Source organism: Procambarus clarkii, chromosome 13 (genome assembly GCF_040958095.1).
Source record: "Procambarus clarkii isolate CNS0578487 chromosome 13, FALCON_Pclarkii_2.0, whole genome shotgun sequence".
In the NCBI taxonomy this organism is placed as follows: domain Eukaryota; kingdom Metazoa; phylum Arthropoda; class Malacostraca; order Decapoda; family Cambaridae; genus Procambarus; species Procambarus clarkii.
Window position 1 is genome coordinate 40189250 of NC_091162.1, and position 22500 is coordinate 40211749.

The 22500-nt window shown below is 40.1% G+C and overlaps 2 protein-coding genes across 4 annotated transcripts in view; both read left to right on the forward strand.

Annotated features, from left to right (window-relative positions):
- The window catches only part of LOC123757325 (BTB/POZ domain-containing protein 6-B-like), a 437538-nt gene that overhangs the window by 83037 nt on the left and 332001 nt on the right, over positions 1–22500 (forward strand). The gene's annotated exons all lie outside the window — the stretch shown is intronic.
- Positions 17151–22500, forward strand: part of LOC138364506 (uncharacterized) — a 7352-nt gene continuing 2002 nt past the window's right edge. Inside the window, exons 1-2 of the mRNA XM_069324153.1 lie at positions 17151–17625; positions 20671–20777. Coding sequence (XP_069180254.1) covers positions 20733–20777 — 45 coding nt within the window. The 5' untranslated portion in view covers positions 17151–17625; positions 20671–20732. The remainder of the gene's footprint in view (positions 17626–20670; positions 20778–22500) is intronic.

Below are 22500 nucleotides of genomic sequence, written 5' to 3' on the forward strand. Positions count from 1 at the left end.
AGTGCTGGTGTTAAAAGAGGGACCTTAGACTTGGTTCCTGACGACACGTGATCAGCCAGCTTGAAACGCATCAATCCAGGATAGGTTCACCGGAGCCTGGGATGCGAAATTACGGCAATCTTAATACTTACACAGTGCCCACAGCTAAGTACTTTTTATTTGATGCATCATTTATAAGTTTATTAATAGCGGGGTGATTGCACGTCACGCGGCGAGACAACACCTAATAACAGGTGATTAGAATTCTATCTGTAGATATCAGTAATCTTGAATATGAATTGAGTAGTTAAATCAATTGCTACTGGTAGTTATTTATCTTGCAGCTTGAGAGACGGATTCCTCATGCTGCCTTCTCCAAGTTAATCGTGCCATTCGTCAATGTGCCAGAATTGGAGATTAAGAGGACTTCCAGAGTTATCTAAAGGAACCTACTACAAGCTAAGGCTTATCTCTTTTTTTCTATATTTTAGCAATTTGATACATTCAGAATGTTTTCAACATAATGTGTGATTTACTGTAATTCATTGCTATGCTCATATTCATGTTCTTCTTTGTATGAATAATATTATATTCAGCATTATTTATAGGATTAGATTATTATTAATTGAATTAGTGAACGAACCACACTGATTCCTGGACGTACTGACCTCCAGTAATAACCCCCCAATGTAGGTGTTTGAGGTTTGTTTCTTTAATAATACAGCCCATTAATTATTCTTATGGTCATACTTTCTAGTCATATCCATAGTCACTGGTTTTCTCTAGAATTTTATCTAATGATCTGAAATTCTCAGTTTCCCTCTTCACTTTAAAAGCGGGTGGTCCTTCGTAATTTAATTTACTATTTTAATTATTAATTAATCAGAATCAAGCCCAAATATCCCACATTATGGTCCTTATCGAACCGGATAGGCATTAAATTTATAATTAAAATATTAACCATTAATAACTAATCCTTGTGTGATAGAAGCTAGACTAACTATTTAATTAATTGTGTCAACTAACAGTGTAACACATCAGTTAGTCTAGATCACACTAACATAGCTACCTTATACATAGCTTTAGTGGGTCATAGCCAATTACCCACAATATTTAGACCTACACTTCATAATGAAGTAGAACCCTTAGGTCACCAAGAGCAACAGCTCATAACCTTATATTAATCACTAACACCAATTAAGTGTTAACCATTTAGGCTATACCAATGTTTCAATATATGGCTGTCAGCAGACTGTCCATTATAGCCTGAATCCATGTTATAATTACTGATTCACTCAAGTCAGTGGATCATTAACATTTAGGGATCCAATATACTAATATAAATTACTGATCTCATACTAGTTAATCATTACTAACCCTGATAACATTTTATTCCACGATTAGGAGTACATTTAGGAGTTAGATAATATTTACGGCAGTAGAATACTTGCCAAACACAATTAATTCCTTTGTGTTCATTTAATTTCTTATACACATAATTACACAAGTGTATATTATATAAAATACAAAAAACCCAAAAACACAGCACAATTATTTGCACATTACTGCACCATAATATAATCTTTGCCAACCTTCAGTAGGTAGCAATTTAGGCTGTGATTGTGTTGAATCTGGCACAAGCACAGACTAAATATAGTTGTAGTTTCTCAAGTAGAAATTCTCACGACTAGGCTTGAGCTAGTTAGTGACATATATTATTCTTTTGTGCTGACCCTATCAAGGGTGGGATTAACCATTTATTGTGTAATTATTTTATTGCATATTTCTATGTATGTTTTGAGTGTTACTGTAAGTCTGCTACCCATCCGAGGCTGATTTAAAAGAGCTAAGCTGAGGAACACCTGTAGTGAGATTAAGGTACCACTCAAATCTTAGTTGCTTATTATTAGGTAGGTAGCTAACCTCTAAATGAGGTAAATTACAACCAGCCTCAAGAAATATTAGGCTGTCCATACTTATACCTGCTCTACATCAAGAAGCAGACTATAGCTATACCACTAGCTACATAAGCCCTATCAGGCTGTAAATCATTATACCTGCTCTGCATCAGGGAGCAGACACCCTAGCTATACCACTAGCTATATAAGCCTTATAAGGCTCAAATTTACATCCAGAATGGATACTCCTGAAATATTAAAGAGAATCAGTATTATCTTGAGAAGTCTCCAAAAGTACCTATCAAGACGACTTAACGACTGCGACAACTGTTTAGAAAACAATCCAATTGACTTCTTTGAGTTCAACCTCTACACAGAGGTAGCTAACGAAAAATACGTCCAGGTGAAGGAGACCATCGAGGCTTATAAAGACAAACTCTTTAGCAGTAATACTGACCCAGACGAATTAAGTCAGATCGAATATGATCTTGATGAATATGAAGATACCATTCAAGAAAAGCTAGATCACTATAAAAGAGTGCTTGCGAAACAAAATGATCCTGATTGGATAGAACGTTTTTGTAGAAAAACTACAACCGAGCAAGCACACTGCTCAGATGAAATACATGAGCTACATCAAGACGAGGAGAATCCTCTAATCAATGCTGATCACTATACAAGATCAGCAACTGAAGATCAACCTTCATTTTCTAACCTCTCATCTAAGACAGCTTCATGTGATGATTTGTTTACAGAGTCTGATCAAATTTCAGACCACACTTCTCAATGTTCCTTGGATTCTATAAGTTCAATACATAATGCTACTGAATTAACTAGCTTATCACTAGAACCCAGAGAAACAAGTGAAGCTGCAATGATCAGTGAATCTGAACCAGAAAATGATAAAGCTAATGCTGCAGCAGCAGCCGAAGCTGTAATCAAAGCTGAGGCTAAGCAAGAAGCCTTAAGCAACACAAGTAATGGTCACAATTGCTCCCAACAGCCTTCTAAAGTAAGTGCTGACAATGAGAAGACTATTATAAACCTTGTGCACCAATTATTAAATTTATCTTCACCAGAACAATCAGTTGACTCTTTACAAGCCTTTAGTTTTCAGCTTGAGTCACTGATAAATTCTTTCAGTAAAGAGGTGGATCACCCAACTACTGAGTGGATGACTAAAATTATCATCCAAAGAAAATTGTCTGGTGACACACTTAATAAATTATATGTATGCCAGAATGGTAATACCCTGTCAATGCAGGATATATTTACAGGTTTGCGTAATATGAGCAATCATACAGCAGGCCAAGCAATTAATGCTAAATCTGAATGCACCAAAACTGTACCTACATCAGTTTCCTTGCCTGAAACTCCTAAAGTGACACTGTCACTAGGTAACCAAGGTGCTAATACTCAATGTAACAACAATCAGTCAAATACTGATTCATCAGTGAGGCCTAAGAGTCCCACAGGTGCTCCTAAGAGACCTAATAGTCCAAAGAGCACTGCTAATAATCCATGTAACCAGAATCAGTCAAACACTGATTCATCAGTGAGGCCTAAGAGTCCCACGGGTGCTCCTAAGAGACCTAATAGTCCAAAGAGCACTCCCAAGAGCCTGTTAATGGTTCCCCAGAGTACACCAAGTACTCACAAGAGAATAAATAACAAGCAAATGCAAACAGCAAAACCATCACCACCTGCAAATACGGTTTTACCTAAACCGGTAACCCCTAAACGGACTGTAGGATGTGGAATATGCTTGTTTTGCAATCAAAAACATTCTCTGTACAAATGTACTAATTATCCTAATAGAGACACAAGAGTCAGACGACTCAAACAGTTACATAAATGTACTAGGTGTCTCAAACCACATGATGTTAACAGCTGTGACACCCCACTGAACACCTGCAACAGGTGTAGAAGGGGCAAGCATCATGCTGCACTGTGCAAATTAGTTAGAACTAATTATGTCAATCCTAGAATAGGACGTAGAGAATCTACACCAGTACAGTGTTGCAAGGTGCGAGATGTGTACAGCGTAACTTCACAAGCATCTCAAGTGGATGCTGCTTTGCCTACTGCCCAACTTCAAGTGAAGAACAGAGGAGCCAAGATCACCATACGTGGACTATTTGATCAAGGTTCCCAGAGAACTTTCATTACTCAAAGGGCAGCAGAGGCACTTAATTTACAACCAATAGGACAGGTAAAAGTAAACTTGTCAGGGTCCATGATAAATCGAGGAACCCATGAATACACAGTAGTTCAACCGCTTGTACGACTAGGTAGAAAAGCCAAGGCTGTCCAAGCCATTGTTGTAGATCAAATACCTTTAGACTTAAACATTAAGGGTCTGGGGTACACAGCCCACTTCCTGCAGGAACGTGAAATTAATTTGGCTGACAACAAATTAATGTCTGACCGCCTTAACAATATAGATGTACTAGTAGGAGCCGACTACTATTACCAGTTCATAACTGGACATGTTAAACGATTGGGAATGAATATGCTCCAATCTGCAGGAGGCTACTTACTTACTGGTAAAGTTCTGAATGCGAACAAGCCTAAACCTGCCAACAATAATAAATTAGTCAGCAGTAAATCAATTCTCCAGCAACAAGCTAAAGGGAGAAACACAGCTGAGTAATAAACTCAGATTGAATGTAGTGCAATTGATACTCGCCGAGATGTTTCATAGCTCTCAGTGAAAACCAATGGTCCGTACTCAAACAAGTACAAGTCACAGCGACCAAGCCATTGAATTCACTGCAGACCTAGAATTATTCTCGACAAGTAGTAATTGACCACACTCAGTCTTCCTAGTTAAATTGTAATGTTGGGCTAGAGAATCTAGTACCCCCTAGGTAATTAATAATGTTAGGCTAGAGAATCTAGCACTTAATGCCACTGGCATTTCCTGAATTTAGTGATAACATTCACTAGGACCACTGATCCACTATACTTGCGCTTAAAGGTTTGCCAAGAAAACCTTCTTAATACCATGTTTTCTGCACTAAGAGTTAGTGATAAATACTTGCATTAATTGTTTGAGTTGTTTTTCTTTCGTTTCTGCTTATTTAGTGTAGGAACGCAGCACGAACAAACTTGCAAACTTACTAACATGTAAGTGAATTTTCAGAGAACTAATATGTTTAATGCATTATCGTTAAACATTAGCATTGTTAATTAACATGCTTCATGAGCTTAACATAGCTCACCTTAGAATTAACGTAATAATATGAGTGCTCGTTCACCATGCGCACGAGCTTAATATTGCTCGCCATGATAACTGAATGACAAAACTCCACCTCGTTAATTCGAGTTCACTGAACTCACCCTGTTAACTGTTAACGAGCTCCATGTAGCTCACCCTGTTAGCACCAGCTAACGAGCTCAATGCAGCTCACCCTGTCAACACTGTTGACGAGTTCCATGTAACTCACCCTGTTAACTGTTAACGAGCTCCATGCAGCTCACCCTGTTAGCACCAGCTAACGAGCTCACTGTAGCTCACCCTGTCAACACTGTTGGCGAGTTCCATGTAACTCACCCTGTTAACTGTTAACGAGCTCCATGCAGCTCACCCTGTTAGCACCAGCTAACGAGCTCACTGTAGCTCACCCTATCAACACTGTTGACGAGTTCACTGCAACTCACCCTGTTAGCACTAGCTAACGAGCTCCATGCAGCTCACCCAGTTAGCACTAGCTAACGAGCTCACTGTAGCTCACCATGTTCACGAGTTCAATATAACTCGACCTGTTAATGAGCTCAATACTGCTCACAATGTTAATTCGAGTACATTTTGCTCACAATTAGCTTAGTCCCTTACTTAGGTAGGTTAGAAATTCAAACCATTTATTTAGGTAGGCTTAGGGACTTTAGTAGTGTCAACTGAGTACTAGCCTAATCTGTGCTCACCATTAATTACAGTTGACTATACTTATAGAGACTGATTTAATAAACTCAAATTCATGTAAAGGTGATTTTGTACTAACCAGTTTACAGTGTCAAGCCTATGAGCTGCCATTTAATTAGCTCATAAGTCAGAATGACTAGGCTACTAATCTCACTGTCGACTCAGAATTTTCCTTGATTTAATGAATAAACTTTTCAGTTCTCTACTTCTATTAATTTAGCTAGTTAGCAAATTAGTTGTACCATCAGTCAGCATGACTACTGCACGGCAGTGCACATTTAATTCAATTCCCTCATATGAATTTGGGGTGATCGTGATGCTGCGTGATGTTATTGTCTAGTAACTCAATAGTTACAAGTCACAGTGACCTTACTGTAGTGTCATAGTCTCCTTGATCTTGAATGACTAATAACACTTTACTGTATAATCATACAATGATGTTATCAGTTCTTAGGAACTTATTCTGAGTTTACCTACGATTCAGCAGCTACGTAATACACCATTACATGTCACTGCGACCCTAGTTGTTGAGTTTATTGTGAGCTTTAGAGTGTTCCTGATTACCGATAACTTAATCATTTAATGTTTCATTATTTCATGCATGTTTCCACTAAGGAAAACTGCAAGCCTATTATAACTCTGAACAAGAGTAATTTCTTTCACATCTCACTTAGATAACTTTGATGAAACTACGATGTGATATCACGTAACGAAACATTACACGTCACTATGACCCAAGATATCGCATCACTGTAGATTCTGTTAGTTTAAATTGGGAGAGTTAAATTTATAAATATTGTGTATGCTACAAACAACATGTTTCAGTTGACATGTGAATAACAAGACTTAAATTCTTGTAAGTCCTTGATAAATCCGGGACGTTCGTTATGTGTGTACTAACATACTAACCTACTAACATACTAATGTGTTAATCTTAATATCACTTCGGGATAGGTCAGTACAACACAGTACACTGCGACCCTGGGAATCCCCCCCCGGAGTTATGTTGGATATTTCCAACATCGAATACAGCGTTGTTGTATTCTCATTACTTATTACTAACCATACTTAATATTGTAGTAAGTAAAAGTAACAACTCGTAGAATTCTCATGTACTAATAATTCATCTGTGCATTAGGCTAGAATTCTCACGTCACCTGACGCCAGTATTGCGTCAGATTTCTTTACAGTAAAACACATTATATACAATTTGTGTGAGAATTAAATACGATTCTCCATAATTAAAGCATTCTGTATGGCAACTGATTGCAGACGAATGGTTCTCTAACTAAAAGTCGAATAGAGCTTTAGAATCATAACGTCTACCTCGCGATAGAGGTAACGTCATCAATGAATGCTATGGGGAGACATTAATTCCTCTCCCTTATATATTTACTATTCTTAAATAGTTAAATAATAATATTCCGTTCCTCTAAATAATAAACCCGTCCAGTCTTTAGAGTTTCAAGCGCGAATGCGAGAAATATTAATGTTCGAGACAATAATTTGTGTTGTGAACGTCGACTGGGCGTGGGTTGGGGGACGCCATCCTCAGTCGGGAAGCGGACACGTGCAGGGCCAGAAGGAGGCAAAGCTGCGCTTACCGTACTCACAAAAGACGCCATTGTCCAGCATATAGGACAAGTGTGTCCATCCACAGATGAAAGCCGCCACTGTGAGGCGTGAACAACCTTGCAGATAATATCTTCAACTAGTGCTGGTGTTAAAAGAGGGACCTTAGACTTGGTTCCTGACGACACGTGATCAGCCAGCTTGAAACGCATCAATCCAGGATAGGTTCACCGGAGCCTGGGATGCGAAATTACGGCAATCTTAATACTTACACAGTGCCCACAGCTAAGTACTTTTTATTTGATGCATCATTTATAAGTTTATTAATAGCGGGGTGATTGCACGTCACGCGGCGAGACAACACCTAATAACAGGTGATTAGAATTCTATCTGTAGATATCAGTAATCTTGAATATGAATTGAGTAGTTAAATCAATTGCTACTGGTAGTTATTTATCTTGCAGCTTGAGAGACGGATTCCTCATGCTGCCTTCTCCATGTTACTCGTGCCATTCGTCAATGTGCCAGAATTGGAGATTAAGAGGACTTCCAGAGTTATCTAAAGGAACCTACTACAAGCTAAGGCTTATCTCTTTTTTTTCTATATTTTAGCAATTTGATACATTCAGAATGTTTTCAACATAATGTGTGATTTACTGTAATTCATTGCTATGCTCATATTCATGTTCTTCTTTGTATGAATAATATTATATTCAGCATTATTTATAGGATTAGATTATTATTAATTGAATTAGTGAACGAACCACACTGATTCCTGGACGTACTGACCTCCAGTAATAACCCCCCAATGTAGGTGTTTGAGGTTTGTTTCTTTAATAATACAGCCCATTAATTATTCTTATGGTTATACTTTCTAGTCATATCCATAGTCACTGGTTTTCTCTAGAATTTTATCTAATGATCTGAAATTCTCAGTTTCCCTCTTCACTTTAAAAGCGGGTGGTCCTTCGTAATTTAATTTACTATTTTAATTATTAATTAATCAGAATCAAGCCCAAATATCCCACATGAGGCATCACAGGCAAGCCAAGCGCCTTCAACAAGTGAGGGCATGCAAGCGCTTCAACAAGTGAGGTGCAAGCAAGCGCCTTCAACAAGTGTTGAAGGCGCTCACCATAGAGAACCACTGAGCTGGTATGGTGAATGCAGACAATAACAGGTGGCCACACAGTCAGTAAACGATGCTATCTCCCTCCGTCTCTCAGCATCACTCGTCCCACAGCACTAATTATTACAACAATCCTGCTATTATCACATCCCTGGTTATTTATATCACAGTCAGGGGTCATCTGTAATATTGTCATCGCTAAATAATAGCAATTATGTATTTATTTTGACATTTTTCGGCGATGCTGTGTGTGCCAGCCTTGGTTGCTCCAACAGTACTGTGCCTCTCACACACCTGAGAATATTGCCCACGATTTTTTTAAAAATTGGCGTCTGTTTACAAGAGCCCTGAGGAAGCTAATGTGAACCCTGTGTAGCCGCGAGCCATTTGAATCGGGCCTGGCACCCTTGGGCGTATATATACGCCATGCGCACGGTGGGACATGTTACTCAGGGCGTATATATACGCCATGTGCAGTTTAAGGGTTAATAGAGTATCTTTCTGTTTCTTGATGTCACTTACTGTACTTTTCATGATGTTAAACTCTGCTGCTGCTCGTTCATGAAAATATCTTTTATCGAATTTCTTAATTAACTCCAGATTTTGTGCAACTGTCAGGTGCTTCCTTTGGGTAACTTTTGGCATTTTGTAAATTAAAAGGAAGATACCAATTAACAATGTCTTTCACAATTGAAGCTAGCCGCGCAAATTCACAGTAAACAATGGGAACACATGGCCCAGCGCAGTACATTCTAGGTCCGTGGGAAAAAGAAATACCTAGTGCCTATACTATAAAAGGTATTTAATAAGAAAACAAAGACTTGCTTAATATCAACTGTTCCAAAATATTATATTAATAATAATTTATAATTTTCTTCATTAAACTGAATCATTTTAAAAGAAGATTAAGATGTAATATACGACTCTTGACGATCGAGGTTGGGGGCCTGGTCGCCATTTGAGGGGATGCCAATGTCACAACAAACCCAGTACCGACCGTCGGTAGTATCGACCGCCAGACTGGTATACGAGGCTCCATATACCGGTCTCCCAAACCGGTCGTTATTACCGGTAGATCGGTATAAAAGAGGCCGTTAAATTGAGTAGATACTATTTTTGAGTAAATTTTAAATTTTAAAATATTTGTTAAAATTCTATTTATTGTGCTATTATTATGGGACTAGTTTTAAAATGTGCGCCTTTAGATTGCAAACAATTTGATACCAAAACAAGTGACGTAACATGAAAATTGATGTCAGAACACTGGAAAGATATAAATAATTGTGATAATGAACATCCAAAATTAAATTTTTTTTTAAAATTGAGTTATTGCTCTATTATTATGAGACTAGTTTTAAAATGCGTGCCTTTATAGTGTGAACAATTTGATACCAAAACGAGCGACGTAACACAAAAATTTATGTTATCAAACTGAACGAGTATACACGTTAGGTTGTGGTGTGCAAATTGGAGCTCATTCATGGGTAAATTTAGGCTTTGCTGCGGGGAGTCTCGCTAGGCTTTTGGACATTATATGCATATATACCTGCAGGGAATTTAATTGCAAACACAGTGATACCAAAATGAACGACGTAGCAGGAAAATTAAGGGGGAGAAAACTGAAACGAGTATACACATTTAGGCGTCGCCGCACGCTCGCTTGCACCGTCTGCCCCATGACGTCAAATTCTGCGGCGCTCACGAGCTGCGCGCGATAGTGTTAAAATTGGCAATGATTTTCTGGTCCATAGGCTGAAGTAGAGGAGTGGTGTTGGGAGGAAGGAACTTGATTGTAACAAAACTAAATTCCTCCATCAATGAATCCTCCAAGCCTGGAGGATGGGCAGGAACATTGCTGAGGAGAATCAGGGCCTTGAGTGGCAAACTTAAGGCCAAAACTCAAGGCTCAAACTCAAACTCCTGCAAATATTTTTTGTTGGCAGGGCACACCACCTCATTCACCCACTCCGTAAAAAATTGCCTAGTCACCCATACTTTAGCATTAGCCTTCCACATCACTCACATTTTGCGTTTCTACATTATATTTTCTGGGGGGAGCCCCGTCGGCTCCCCGGAGCTATCCCAGGCTGATATGCTAATGTCAGACTTTGGCATCAGTCATGTGTATGGAGTTCTTAGGCCTACCGGGGACCACGGCCAGAACCGGGCCCCCTCAGAGAGGCAAGGGGAGCAATGGCCTATAGAAGCCCCCGTGTAGTTGGAAGCATTCTATGTCTGCCATCGACCGGAACAGGCACCCAGAAAGGTAAGCGCCCCAAAACAAACCCCTATTCTGGTTAAAATTGCTACCTAAAACCGAACTAGTGGATAGAACTCCCCAACCGAAAACAAGCAAACTAGTGTGACGTCACACACTGCCGCGCCGCTGTCTACGCAGCTCCCCCCTCCCCGGGAGGGGGAAGGGGGAGCCCCAGACCCCCCGCGCCGGCTACCCACACCTCAGTTCTTGAGGCTGATGCTATAGGCGATGGTCGTGTGCTCTGGCTCCGGTGTCGCTACTGCACTGTGCTTTGTGTGTGGTGTTAGTTTTGTGGGTGCGAGAGCCAGGAGTTATCTTCAGTACTCGGGCTGCATGCGCCTAGGGCTGCCTTCCCTAGGTGCCCTGTAAGTACTGCCCTTGGGGCTTGGGGCCACCTTCCACAGGCTCCTCGGGGTCTGCCTCTGCTGGTCCGTTTTACCTTTCGGTTTTTCGGCCGCCTGTTGGGCTCTTGGGTGTTCTGTTCTCCCTTGTTACCGGCAGGTAAGAGGCAGTTTGCACTGGTAGGGGCGCAGGGTGCTGCTCAGCTTGTATTTCCTGACATCGCGGCCGGCTCTGTTCCTTGGGGTTCGCTGTCCTCTTGCGGGGTTTTGTTTTTCTTTTTGTTTTTGCCTGGTGGGGGGTTCTGTCATTTTATTCAGTTTGTTTTTGCCCTTCCACTGTTCTCCTCGGTGGCGCCCCCTGCTAGGTCCCCGTGAGTGTACACGTCCCTGGGGTTCAGTTTTAGAAGTTTGCTTGGTAGTTTTGGGCGCCGGTTTGCAGCACCCTGCCTGGGACTACCTGAGCGCGAGTCCTCTTAAAGTAAACGCTCAGGACCCTGGGAATCCCCTAGGGGGCGCGTGGGTCCGATGGATGTGACCCCGGAGTCCCCACTCGCTGTGTGCGAGTTTGAGGGTTGCTCGGTCCCCTTGTCTCAGGGTGACCCTCATTGTTTTTGCCTCTGCCACGCTGCCTGTTGGGTCGGTGATACTTTCGACCCTGAGTCCTGTGAGTGTTGCTGCTTGCTTGTGACTCAATTTACCCAATCCTCTGATGATTCTATTCGGGTACAGGCGGCACGTGCGTTGCAGTCTAGGTTTCGTCTGTTGCAACGCGCTCGGTTGGTTGCTTCCCCGGATGCCCCGGGGCTGCCCCGCTTTGCTTTTCGAGACCCGGACTTAGGGGTGGGGGTCGCTTCGATCCTGGTTCAGTCCGCACCTCCTCGTCCTTCCCCTTCTGTTCGTTCTGGTCCCCCGCCCCTGCTTCCGGCCCCGAAGCGTCTGAGGGTTTCGGGGTCGGAGCAGGGGTTACTTGATCTCGAGACTCGGGCAGCTTCGGGGGTTGCCCCTTCCGGGGGGGCGGCAGAGGCATTCGAGTCTTGTCTCCCGGCTGAAGCTTCAGGGTCTGACCAGTGGGCCCCCCTTCCTCCAGCTTTTTCGGCTGCTCCGTCCTTGTCTTGTGGGGTCGGGGCTTGGGGAGAGGACTCGGCTTCGGGTCCTGTGGTGACGGACCTCGAGGCTGGGGAGGGGCTGACTTGGGGGCCTTGGGCCCCGCTGGACCCCGCCTGGGTTTTTCTTCCCACTGAGCGGGGCTTATTGTTACAAGGAGTGGGGTTTTCTTTCCCCCCCTCTGCGTACGAGTTGGATTTGGTGTCGGCCCCTCCCCGGGTTCGGTTCCGTGTTCCCCCGGGTACGTCGGTTCCGTCCTTCCGGAGGTTTTCGGCTTATCGCATCCAACCTGGTGTGGTGCGAGCGGCCTTTGCAGCTTACCTCCTGCGTGACCCGGATTATGCCTCGGAAATGGATCCGTCCACGTTCAGGTTTGGGACTTCGTTCCATTTCTGGCTCCGTTACGAGGTTCCGAAGTCGTCCTGGCTAGCAGACTGCCCCTTGTTTGGTCTGGATTCCTGGCATTCCTTCTGTCGTTCCCGCGCGCTGGAGTGGCGGGAAGCTTCCACGGTGCTTCAGGTTTTCCTGGGGGGTGAACTTGAGTACCTGAATGAGTGCTTGTTTGCCCCTGCCCTTCCCCGCGATGTGGGCGTTATTCAGCTCCATGTGCAGGTTCCCTCCCTTTCGGCGGCGCTCGTGGCGGAGGACTTGCGCGCTCGGGGCCTTTTGTGTTCGGCCTTGCTGTTCTTTTCCCTCCTGGAGCTGTCTTCGGATTGGGTCGTGGAGGATGTGGGGACGCTTGGGTCCGTCCCGGGGTCCGGCACCTTGTCCTCGGCTGCGCGTTCGTCGGCTGCCTTGTTGAAGCTGTTCACGCTGATTTTGCGGGATGCGGTTTCCCTGTTCTATGCTTCCCGTCTCGCGTGTCGGCAGGCGGTGCTGGGTTCCTCCGTGGAATCTGCTTGGGCTCTGGCTCTTAGGCGTTCTTCACCTTTTTGTCCTCTCCTGTTTGGGGAGTCGGCCGTGGCGCAGTTTATTCAGGCTGCGTCGGCGGCTTGTCGTCCGATGTCGGACTTGTTGGTTTTCCGGGGGTCCCGGGGTGGGTCTTCCCGGAAAGGTCGTGCCAGGGCTCGGGGTTCCTCTCGTCGTGGTAGCCCAGCAAACACAAATCATCTACACAACGTTCGCCTATCTCTTGCCATAGGTGTGGGAATGATTTGCATTGAGAATGGTGCAGGAGAGCCTTTGAGAAACTTTTACTCAAAAAATCCAAACACAAAGGTTTAATTATAAATTGTTTTTCTACAATTATTTTCTTCCAAATGTAAAACAAATAGTTTTTACATGTTTAAATATAAAATTTATGGTGTTTTTTTGTAAAATTCATTAATAAATTGTGAATGATATATATTGGCTGAGTGAAACCTTTATAATCCATTTAGTTATAATTTGAACAGAAAAAAGTATTTTTCCAAATTTTCTAAAAATTGCTCTTTTTAACACAATTTGACTCCTTATACATTCCACTAAACACTATATCATGTTTAAATATATAATTTATGTATTATTCTCTAAAATAATTTATATAAATTATATAAGTTGCTGGAAAGTGGTGTTAAGGATTTTGAAAACATTTTGTTGTGTTAATATGTTCTTATTAACTATGTCTCAAGTTCACAGTTTATCAAACAAGAATATTAACATTCGTCAACTCTTAAAATCTTATATGTTATCTTGCTGGTGCAAAAAAGGGTGAATCTTTAGGAACAGCTATAGTATCTATATATCACAAATGGTGTTTTCCCTAACTCAAACAATGTAGGGTTTATTATTCTACACATATTTCTAATGACTCTTAGATGTTTACATTCTCTGAAGTATAATTGTGAAGGCTGTGTCCATCACTCTCAACACAGATTCTTAAACTCGTCTCTGCAGGTTCAACTATATAATTAGTTTCCATTTTGAATTTCCATGGACATTTGTATCCAAAATGAAACCAATGTGGTTTCCTTCAGCGCCTTCAGCCAGCACATTTGCTCATTCATTTCCACAGATTCCAACAAGGTAGGGGATTTACAGAAATTTGTATATTCATATTGTTATATATTAAAAATATGAATGCAGTTCAATATGATAAGACAAATACATGAGTTTATGATAAATTCGTTTTCTGTGATATACCATTGATATGCTCTTTTTTTCTTTAAACGGCAGACTAAACTAAAGTGCTCACATCAACAGATTTGATGTATAAATGGTCAACGCTCAACAGAGTTAGTATAAATGTATTAGTATAAATCTTACTTGTCTCATTGTTAATTCACATTCAATGTCAACTTGTGGTTTTGATGTGGCACGTTTGGCCAAGACACCCCACCCCATTATGCACCCCATACCCATCTTGTGGGCGGTTGTGGAAAGGGTTACAGAGGCACATAATGGGCTCAGGGACTGAACCCCACAATTCATTTAGCTAAGCAAGTTACAATCTTGATGAGCTAGTTACAAAATTCAATATAAGTCATCACATCAACAATGGGTTCGAGATCGACCTCAAGTACAGGTTCTAAATTAAGCAACTGACATATGTGGAGAGCTAGTATCAAAATTTATATGTTTGTCCTGCACACCGTCCCCCATCCAGTGGGCAGCGGTGGATAGGTTACAATCACTTAGTTGTTATCTACAGTTAGCAAACTGGGGATATTTGGCTAAAATTTCTGGTAGCAGATCATTTTGAATGAAATATTGACACATCGCTGGAACATTGGTTATAGAATTGTCTCTAAATTCATGTATCTTTTCGCACTCCATCACATAGTGACGGAGGGTGTGCGAATAATTTTGTTGACACAGTTTACATTTGGTCAGGTCTACATCAGCAGATAATGAGAATTCCCAGAGATACTTGTAACCGAGTCTAAGCCGAGCAGTAGTAACATCTAGAAGTCTGCTGATTTTATTGGATGATCCATAGATGTGTGGCTCCTCTTGTATGATATGTATGATAGATGGAATTACTAGTTCCAGTTTCTAGGCAGGCGATGAGTACTCACAATAACCTTAATTAAGCGTCAAAACAAAAATGTGTATACTCTTTTTACTCTCCTGACCTTAGTTCTCGAGCTATGTATTTCATTTTGGTACCAACGTGTTCGCAATAACATTCTCTAGAAGAAAATCAGCAAAAACGGTCACCAAAAGTTATATGAATACCAGCACCCAATAAATACCTACGTAGATGACTCGCCGTGAGTGCCCAAGAGCAACAAAATGTTTTTACTCTTGGGATTGTTATCACTTCCACACTTGTCCTACAGCGTTAATTTTGGTATCAATGTACTCGCAATGAAATTCCCAACACGGTGATATGAATATAAACGTAGAATAATGGTCGCTGCCCACCCGCAAGAGTGTGGGAAGTGGCGGAACTGTTACCCAGTATTGGTGACAAGACGACACATGGGCGATACAGTGCTTTGAAAGTTTATAATTATATCACTGTCCTGACATTATTATTGTATGTACGTCATTCATTTTTGTGCCAATGTTTTCGCAATAGAATGTTCTATGAGCCCGTAGGTAAAAAAGAGCAACAAAGCGTAAGATAGAATAGCACCATATATAAAACAACGCTGGTACATATCAGTGAGCGTCAAACACACACGAAATGTGTGTGTTTGATGGTGGTCAAACGATGTTTGATGTGTTTGATCAGGTGATGTCCTGATCCGCATAATTAAAGTATGAATTATGTTGAGAAAAAATAAGAAAAAAGGGAAAAAACAGGGGTGGGAGAAACATGACAGAAAAAGAGTAAAAATACAATTTGGTCAACAAAACAGCATTGTTTAAAATAAAAGATATGGATTGACATTTTGGGGGTTAGGTTGGTAGGTTACATTGAGTTAATTAGGTAGTACTTAGTGTTTATCTGTTATAGATAGGAGCTGCCTGGTATGGGCCAATAGGCCTTCTGCAGTTACCTTTGTTTTTATGTTTTTGCCCTGTAACCTAAATGGTTAGAGAGGCACATATATGGGCTTAGGGACTGAACCCCACACTACATTTAGCTAAGCTGGTTACAATCTTGATGATATAGTTACAAAATTCTGTATAAGTCGTCACATTATCAATGGGTTCGAGATCAACCACAATTTCCTGAATAGATATAACAAAGGGGATATTAATAGGGTATTAAAATTGTCAACACAAGATAGAACACGAAACAATGGGTATAAATTGGATAAGTTTAGATTTAGGAAAGACTTGGGTAAATACAGGTAAATAAATACAAATTTATAAATAAATCTATAAATCCAACATTATGTTTGTAAATCAACTATGTATGTATGAAAAAAAATGACTAATACGTTCGGCGAATGACTTTGACTTCAACTTCACTTTGACTTCGTTCATGTCATCGTATTTTCCGTAATATATAAAGGTTATGACAATGCAATTATATTATTGTGTGCAAATAAGTTTGAAATTTCATGTACCCTAAAAATATTAAAATAAAGAATAAGAATAATTAAATAATTGTTGTAGTAAATTGTCACACGTTCATCATACGCAAACGAACACACAGTTTGGAGCGTCAGTACAAGACCGCCGCCATTTTAAAACACGGCTTCGAATGTAAGTAATGTTTTTCTCGTACTAACACTGTGTTATACAATAGATTTGGTCTTGAATTCACAAATTTAGTTGTTACATCTGACAGAGTATGTTAGACGGTGTAATGCTGGTCCATGTTAACGTATTTGTGGGCTTGGTTGGTTTAAATGTGGAGGCGAGGCCTGGCAGTGCTGGTGTATGTGGAGGCGAGGCGAGGCCTGGCAGTGCTGGTGTATGTGGAGGCGAGGCCTGGCTGTGCTAGTGTGTATGTGGAGGCGAGGCCTGGCTGTGCTAGTGTGTATGTGGAGGCGAGGCATGTACAACACTCCCCAATAGGAAGAAAACCCACTGGGTTCTAGGCTAGGTTAGGCTTATCTGTAATAATTGAATTAAGCCTAGCAAAGCCTAGAACCTAGTTCAGTAATTTAAAAAATGTTGTAACTTGAAAAATGCCATTCAATACATTACACAATTTAAATATTTTCAGGCAATCAACACAACCCTCATGTTGGCTAACCCTCTCTCATGTTGGTCAATAATTTAATTATTTTTTTATGGAGTAATTTTTGCTGTTGAAATGTAGTCTTTTTGAGACTACATTTCAAATGTAGTGTGTGTGGAGGCGTGTATGTTAGGTATTACCTAATATACACGGTGTAATATATCTATCTGTGTGAAATAGATTAAATCCATTTATTTGATATTCAGCTAATAGTTCTGTATTTTCTACATTCATCCATGTTTTGGTAAGTGCAATAATATGTATTGTTTCATTGCAGATTAGAGATTCAAGATAGTTCTAGATTTCCGAAGTACTGAAACGCGCGCCATACAGGCTTGGTGGATCTAGGTGCAAGGTAAAATTATTTACATTTACTTTTGTATTTATGTTTTGTATTTATATGCATATATGCATTTATATGCATTATTCTATAGAATAATAGATCTCGTAATAATTTTGCAAAAATAGTGGCATTTACTATTTTTAAAAGATTATTAAAAAATTTACTGATATGGTGCATTCGGAAGGGCGAAGAGGGAGAACGGCCTGTTGACATAGCTCGGGTGCAGGGGGGGGGGGTTGTGTAAAAGCCTGGTTTGTGCCTCGGAGAGGCTATGGGATCCAGTAAGTTCAGTAGAACTTCGGTTTCAACCCTTTTACCCTGTTGTAGCTCAGTCGATTAAGGCAGTGTCTGGGATGCTCCCGGACGCAGGTTCGAATCCTCGTCACGGCCCTTGTGGATTTGTTCATTTGATGCATCACGTTATTGTGATCTGTGTGTGTAATTCTTCACTTGCTACAGCAACAGGAATGTGTGTGTATGTATTTGTGTTGTTGAATATGACCGAAAGTGTAAGATTAATGATTCTAACACAAATCGTCTGAATATTTGTTTTTCTTCACTGTCGAGAGTAGTTAAAAAAATTTACTCGAGTTTATTTTCACACTTTATTTATGGTCCTTAAGTCCCTCTCCTTAATGCTGCTGCTGTTTCTCGCATCTTTGCATCGCTTGTATGTTTGGGGGTTTGGCCTCTTGCTATATATTGATTCCATTTGTGTGTGTTTGGGTCTCAGGCCCTCTCGCAATTTCTGTTGAACAAACCCCTTTTCCTAGTTCTGCATCTCTCCTTTGGTACAAATTTTGTTGTGCTTTATATCATATATTTCACAAAACTTGACATACATTTCATTTACTTCATGTCCTATCAGCAAGTGTTTGTCAAATTCTTTAAGGAAAGTTTATCATCCTGATTGCAGATCTCTAGCGATATTATGTCAACTTCTTGTGGATTCGCAATCATTATTTAATTTACCTTTAGGTGTTCTTTCACCAGCACAGCAACACTGTACCTCTCCCAACCAGTTTAAGATAAAAACTAAGTACTAACTAATTAACTCAATGTAACCTACCTTACCCCCAAAATGACAACCCATGTCTTCTATTTTAAACAATGCTGTTTTGTTGACCAAATTGTATTTTTGTTTTTTTCTGCAATGTTTCCCCCCCCCCCACCACTCTACCACCACATTGAGTTTAGTAGCTCTGTGCACGTCAGGTGCTGTTTAATATACAGACCTACTCCTCCATTTGACCTAGTTTCTCTATCACATCTATATCACTTTGTGCTTTAGCCCTGGTGGAGCTTGGTCCACCAGGCTGTTGTTTGGAGTGGCCCGCAGATCCACATACAGTCTGCATATGATATACAGTCTGTTGATCAATTAAACTACAGTAGTTAGTTTTTATCATCCGAATGCACCAATATGTGTTCATTCTTCCCAGATGAAGGAACTAGGTAATATTCATCATCTGAATGCACCATCTGATGCTTTAACACACTCATGATACACGAGAGGTTTAAAAAACTTTTAAAACTTTTAAAACTTTTTGACCTATGTATTTAAAAGCAATTCTAAAGTTAAAAAGTGTAGCATAGGCCCCTCGCAGAATGTTCTTAATATGATCCTCAGGTTATAGTTTTCTATCTAAAACCACCCCTAGATCTCTTTCTTGATCAGAATTCTTTATAGATCTCAGTGGCTCGATCATAGAAACTGCTCTAAATCCTTGTTGGCCTGGATTGTGGAGGTCATTGGTCTCTATAAAACTAGTAATCTGACTCCTGATCACTCTCAAATAATTTTATTATGTGGGATGTTAGTGCAACTGGTCTATAATTCTTTGCCAATGCTTGTGTTGTGTTGTGTTGTTTTGGTAGTGATGTGCAATGTGTTGTTTTGGTAGTGATTCGTCCAGTTCTGGTAGTAGTGCGGTTGTTGTGTAGTGTAGTACTTGTGTGCTTGTTAATGACTTGTATTCCAGTCTTGTGGGTATCTCCTTTCCCCTACGGGCCAACTGCTTTGTTCTTACCTAGCATTTTGCTTTGTTTGGGTATGAATGTTTGTGTGCCGTATATTTTGCAAAATTTGCCATATATCTCATTATTTACTCCTCTGCCTAGCAACAAGTCTGTCTAATTATACTCATTAACTGTTTTTCAAAGTTCCCCATAGTGTCCTTTATTGAAATCGAGTTCATGAACCGTTTCAATGTTCTTATTTTCTTCTAGATTATATCTTAAAGTATATTTAAATGTTATTGTTATTATTGTTATTAAATGTTATTGTGACATTGCATTGCAATTGAGCTATGTTGTTTACCATACCGTTCATTTCGTGAGTATAAGTATAGATGCCACACTTGTGACAGGTAAAACCATGCCTTTTTTGAAAAACAGCACCGTCTGTTGCACGTAAGAGCAACCCACACTATATTATGTTGCGATATTATTTCAATATTTCCGATTGTATTGATAATTTGAATTTTCATAGATTTCAATTTATTTTCATTTCGATTTAATAATTTTGTGTGACATTGCATTGAAATTGAGCTGTGTTGTTTACCATACTGTTCATTTCATGAGTATAGTTTATTTTTTTATTTTTTTCATTTCATTTTTTTAGCTGTTCTTATTTTTCAGTGATGGGAATATCAGATCATTTGATGTTCCCAATTTTCTGATGGAAGCATCAGACCATTATAGAATGCATCGGATGAGGTAGTTTGGAATGGTGGGGAGGACGAGAGGGGGGTATGGTGGGGAAGACGAGGGGACAGAGGAGAGGGTAATGGTGGGGAGGACGAGGGGACTGGGGAGTTGGGGATGGTGGGGACAGGGGAATGCTGGGGAGGACAAAGGGACAGGTGAATGGGAGATGGTGGGGGAGGAAGAAGGACAGGGGAGGGGAAAATGGTAAGGAGGACGATGGGACAGGGAAGTGGGAATAGTGGGGATGATGTGGGGACAGGGAAGTGGGAAGGACGAGAGGACTGTGGAATGGGGAATAGCAAAGTGAATTATAATTATATATATTAATTAATTCTTATAAATTTCCAGAAGCCTGTATCAACACCCACACTAATGCAACTGAAAGAGATGTTGAGACAAGTATTGCTGATATGTTGAAGAACGCCCCAAACAAACTCGGTGGAAACAGATACAAGGTAAAGTTTGCCAATTTGCTGTAGTCTAATTCAATTTCTTTTTAGTAATCTTCGAGAACATTTATGCTATGAATAAGATAAAATAATGTAACTGATTTTGATTTATTTACTATTTATTATTTATTTACCGTTATTAGTATAATAGATCTCGTAATAATTTTGCAAAAATAATGGCATTTACTATTTTAAAAAGCTCGGGTGCAGGGGGGGGGGTTATGTAAAAGCCTGGTTTGTGCCTCGGAGAGGCTATGGGATCCAGTAAGATCGTCCTTCCTTTCCTCCCTAGAATCTGGATGTAGCAGGTGCTCAATTGTCAAAAGTGAAAAATTGGTTTTGTCTTCCGAATGCACCATTTGTGTAAATTTGCTAATAATCTTTTAAAAATAGTAAATGCCATTATTTTTGCAAAATTATTACGAGATCTATTATACTAATAACGGTTTGATAAAATACAGTAGACTGCCTACTGGATAATAGTTCCAGTCCACCTGTAGACAGGGATCTCACATCAGCTTGTATATTATACAAGGATAAGATTTGATTTACTTTTGTATTTATATGCATATATGCATTTATATGCATTATTCTCTAGAATAATAGATCTCGTAATAATTTTGCAAAAATAGTGGCATTTACTATTTTAAAAAGCTCGGGTGCAGGGGGGGGGGGTTTGTGTAAAAGCCTGGTTTGTGCCTTGGAGAGGCTATGGGATCCAGTAAGATCGTCCTTCCTTTCCTCCCTAGAATCTGGATGTAGCAGGTGCTCAATTGTCAAAAGTGAAAAATTGGTTTTGTCTTCCGAATGCACCATTTGTGTAAATTTGCTAATAATCTTTTAAAAATAGTAAATGCCATTATTTTTGCAAAATTATTACGAGATCTATTATACTAATAACGGTTTGATAAAATACAGTAGACTGCCTACTGGATAATAGTTCCAGTCCACCTGTAGACAGGGATCTCACATCAGCTTGTATATTATACAAGGATAAGATTTGATTTACTTTTGTATTTATATGCATATATGCATTTATATGCATTATTCTCTAGAATAATAGATCTCGTAATAATTTTGCAAAAATAGTGGCATTTACTATTTTAAAAAGCTCGGGTGCAGGGGGGGGGGGGGTTTGTGTAAAAGCCTGGTTTGTGCCTCGGAGAGGCTATGGGATCCAGTAAGATCGTCCTTCCTTTCCTCCCTAGAATCTGGATGTAGCAGGTGCTCAATTGTCAAAAGTGAAAAATTGGTTTTGTCTTCCGAATGCACCATTTGTGTAAATTTGCTAATAATCTTTTAAAAATAGTAAATGCCATTATTTTTGCAAAATTATTACGAGATCTATTATACTAATAATGGTTTGATAAAATACAGTAGACTGCCTACTGGTTTTACCTGTAATAAGGTTTGATACAGATGATTATGATTATGGTTTTGGCATAATGGAATACATGATGAAGGAATTATCAAAATTGACATTTTTATCAGGGGATATCCTGAATATTGTCAAAATGACGGAAACCCATATGTCAAAAACACATGGAGATATACCAATCCTGGAAGACATTCTTCCATCCCCACTTGAAACTGTTGAGCAGGTGGAAAGTCTGTCACATGAGCTAAAAGTTAACAGTGAATATAAAAAGAGTATGGTAAGTGTTGCTTAATTCTTTTAGCCTGAGTATGGTAAGTGTTGCTGAATTTTTTTAGCCTTGTACATATGTCT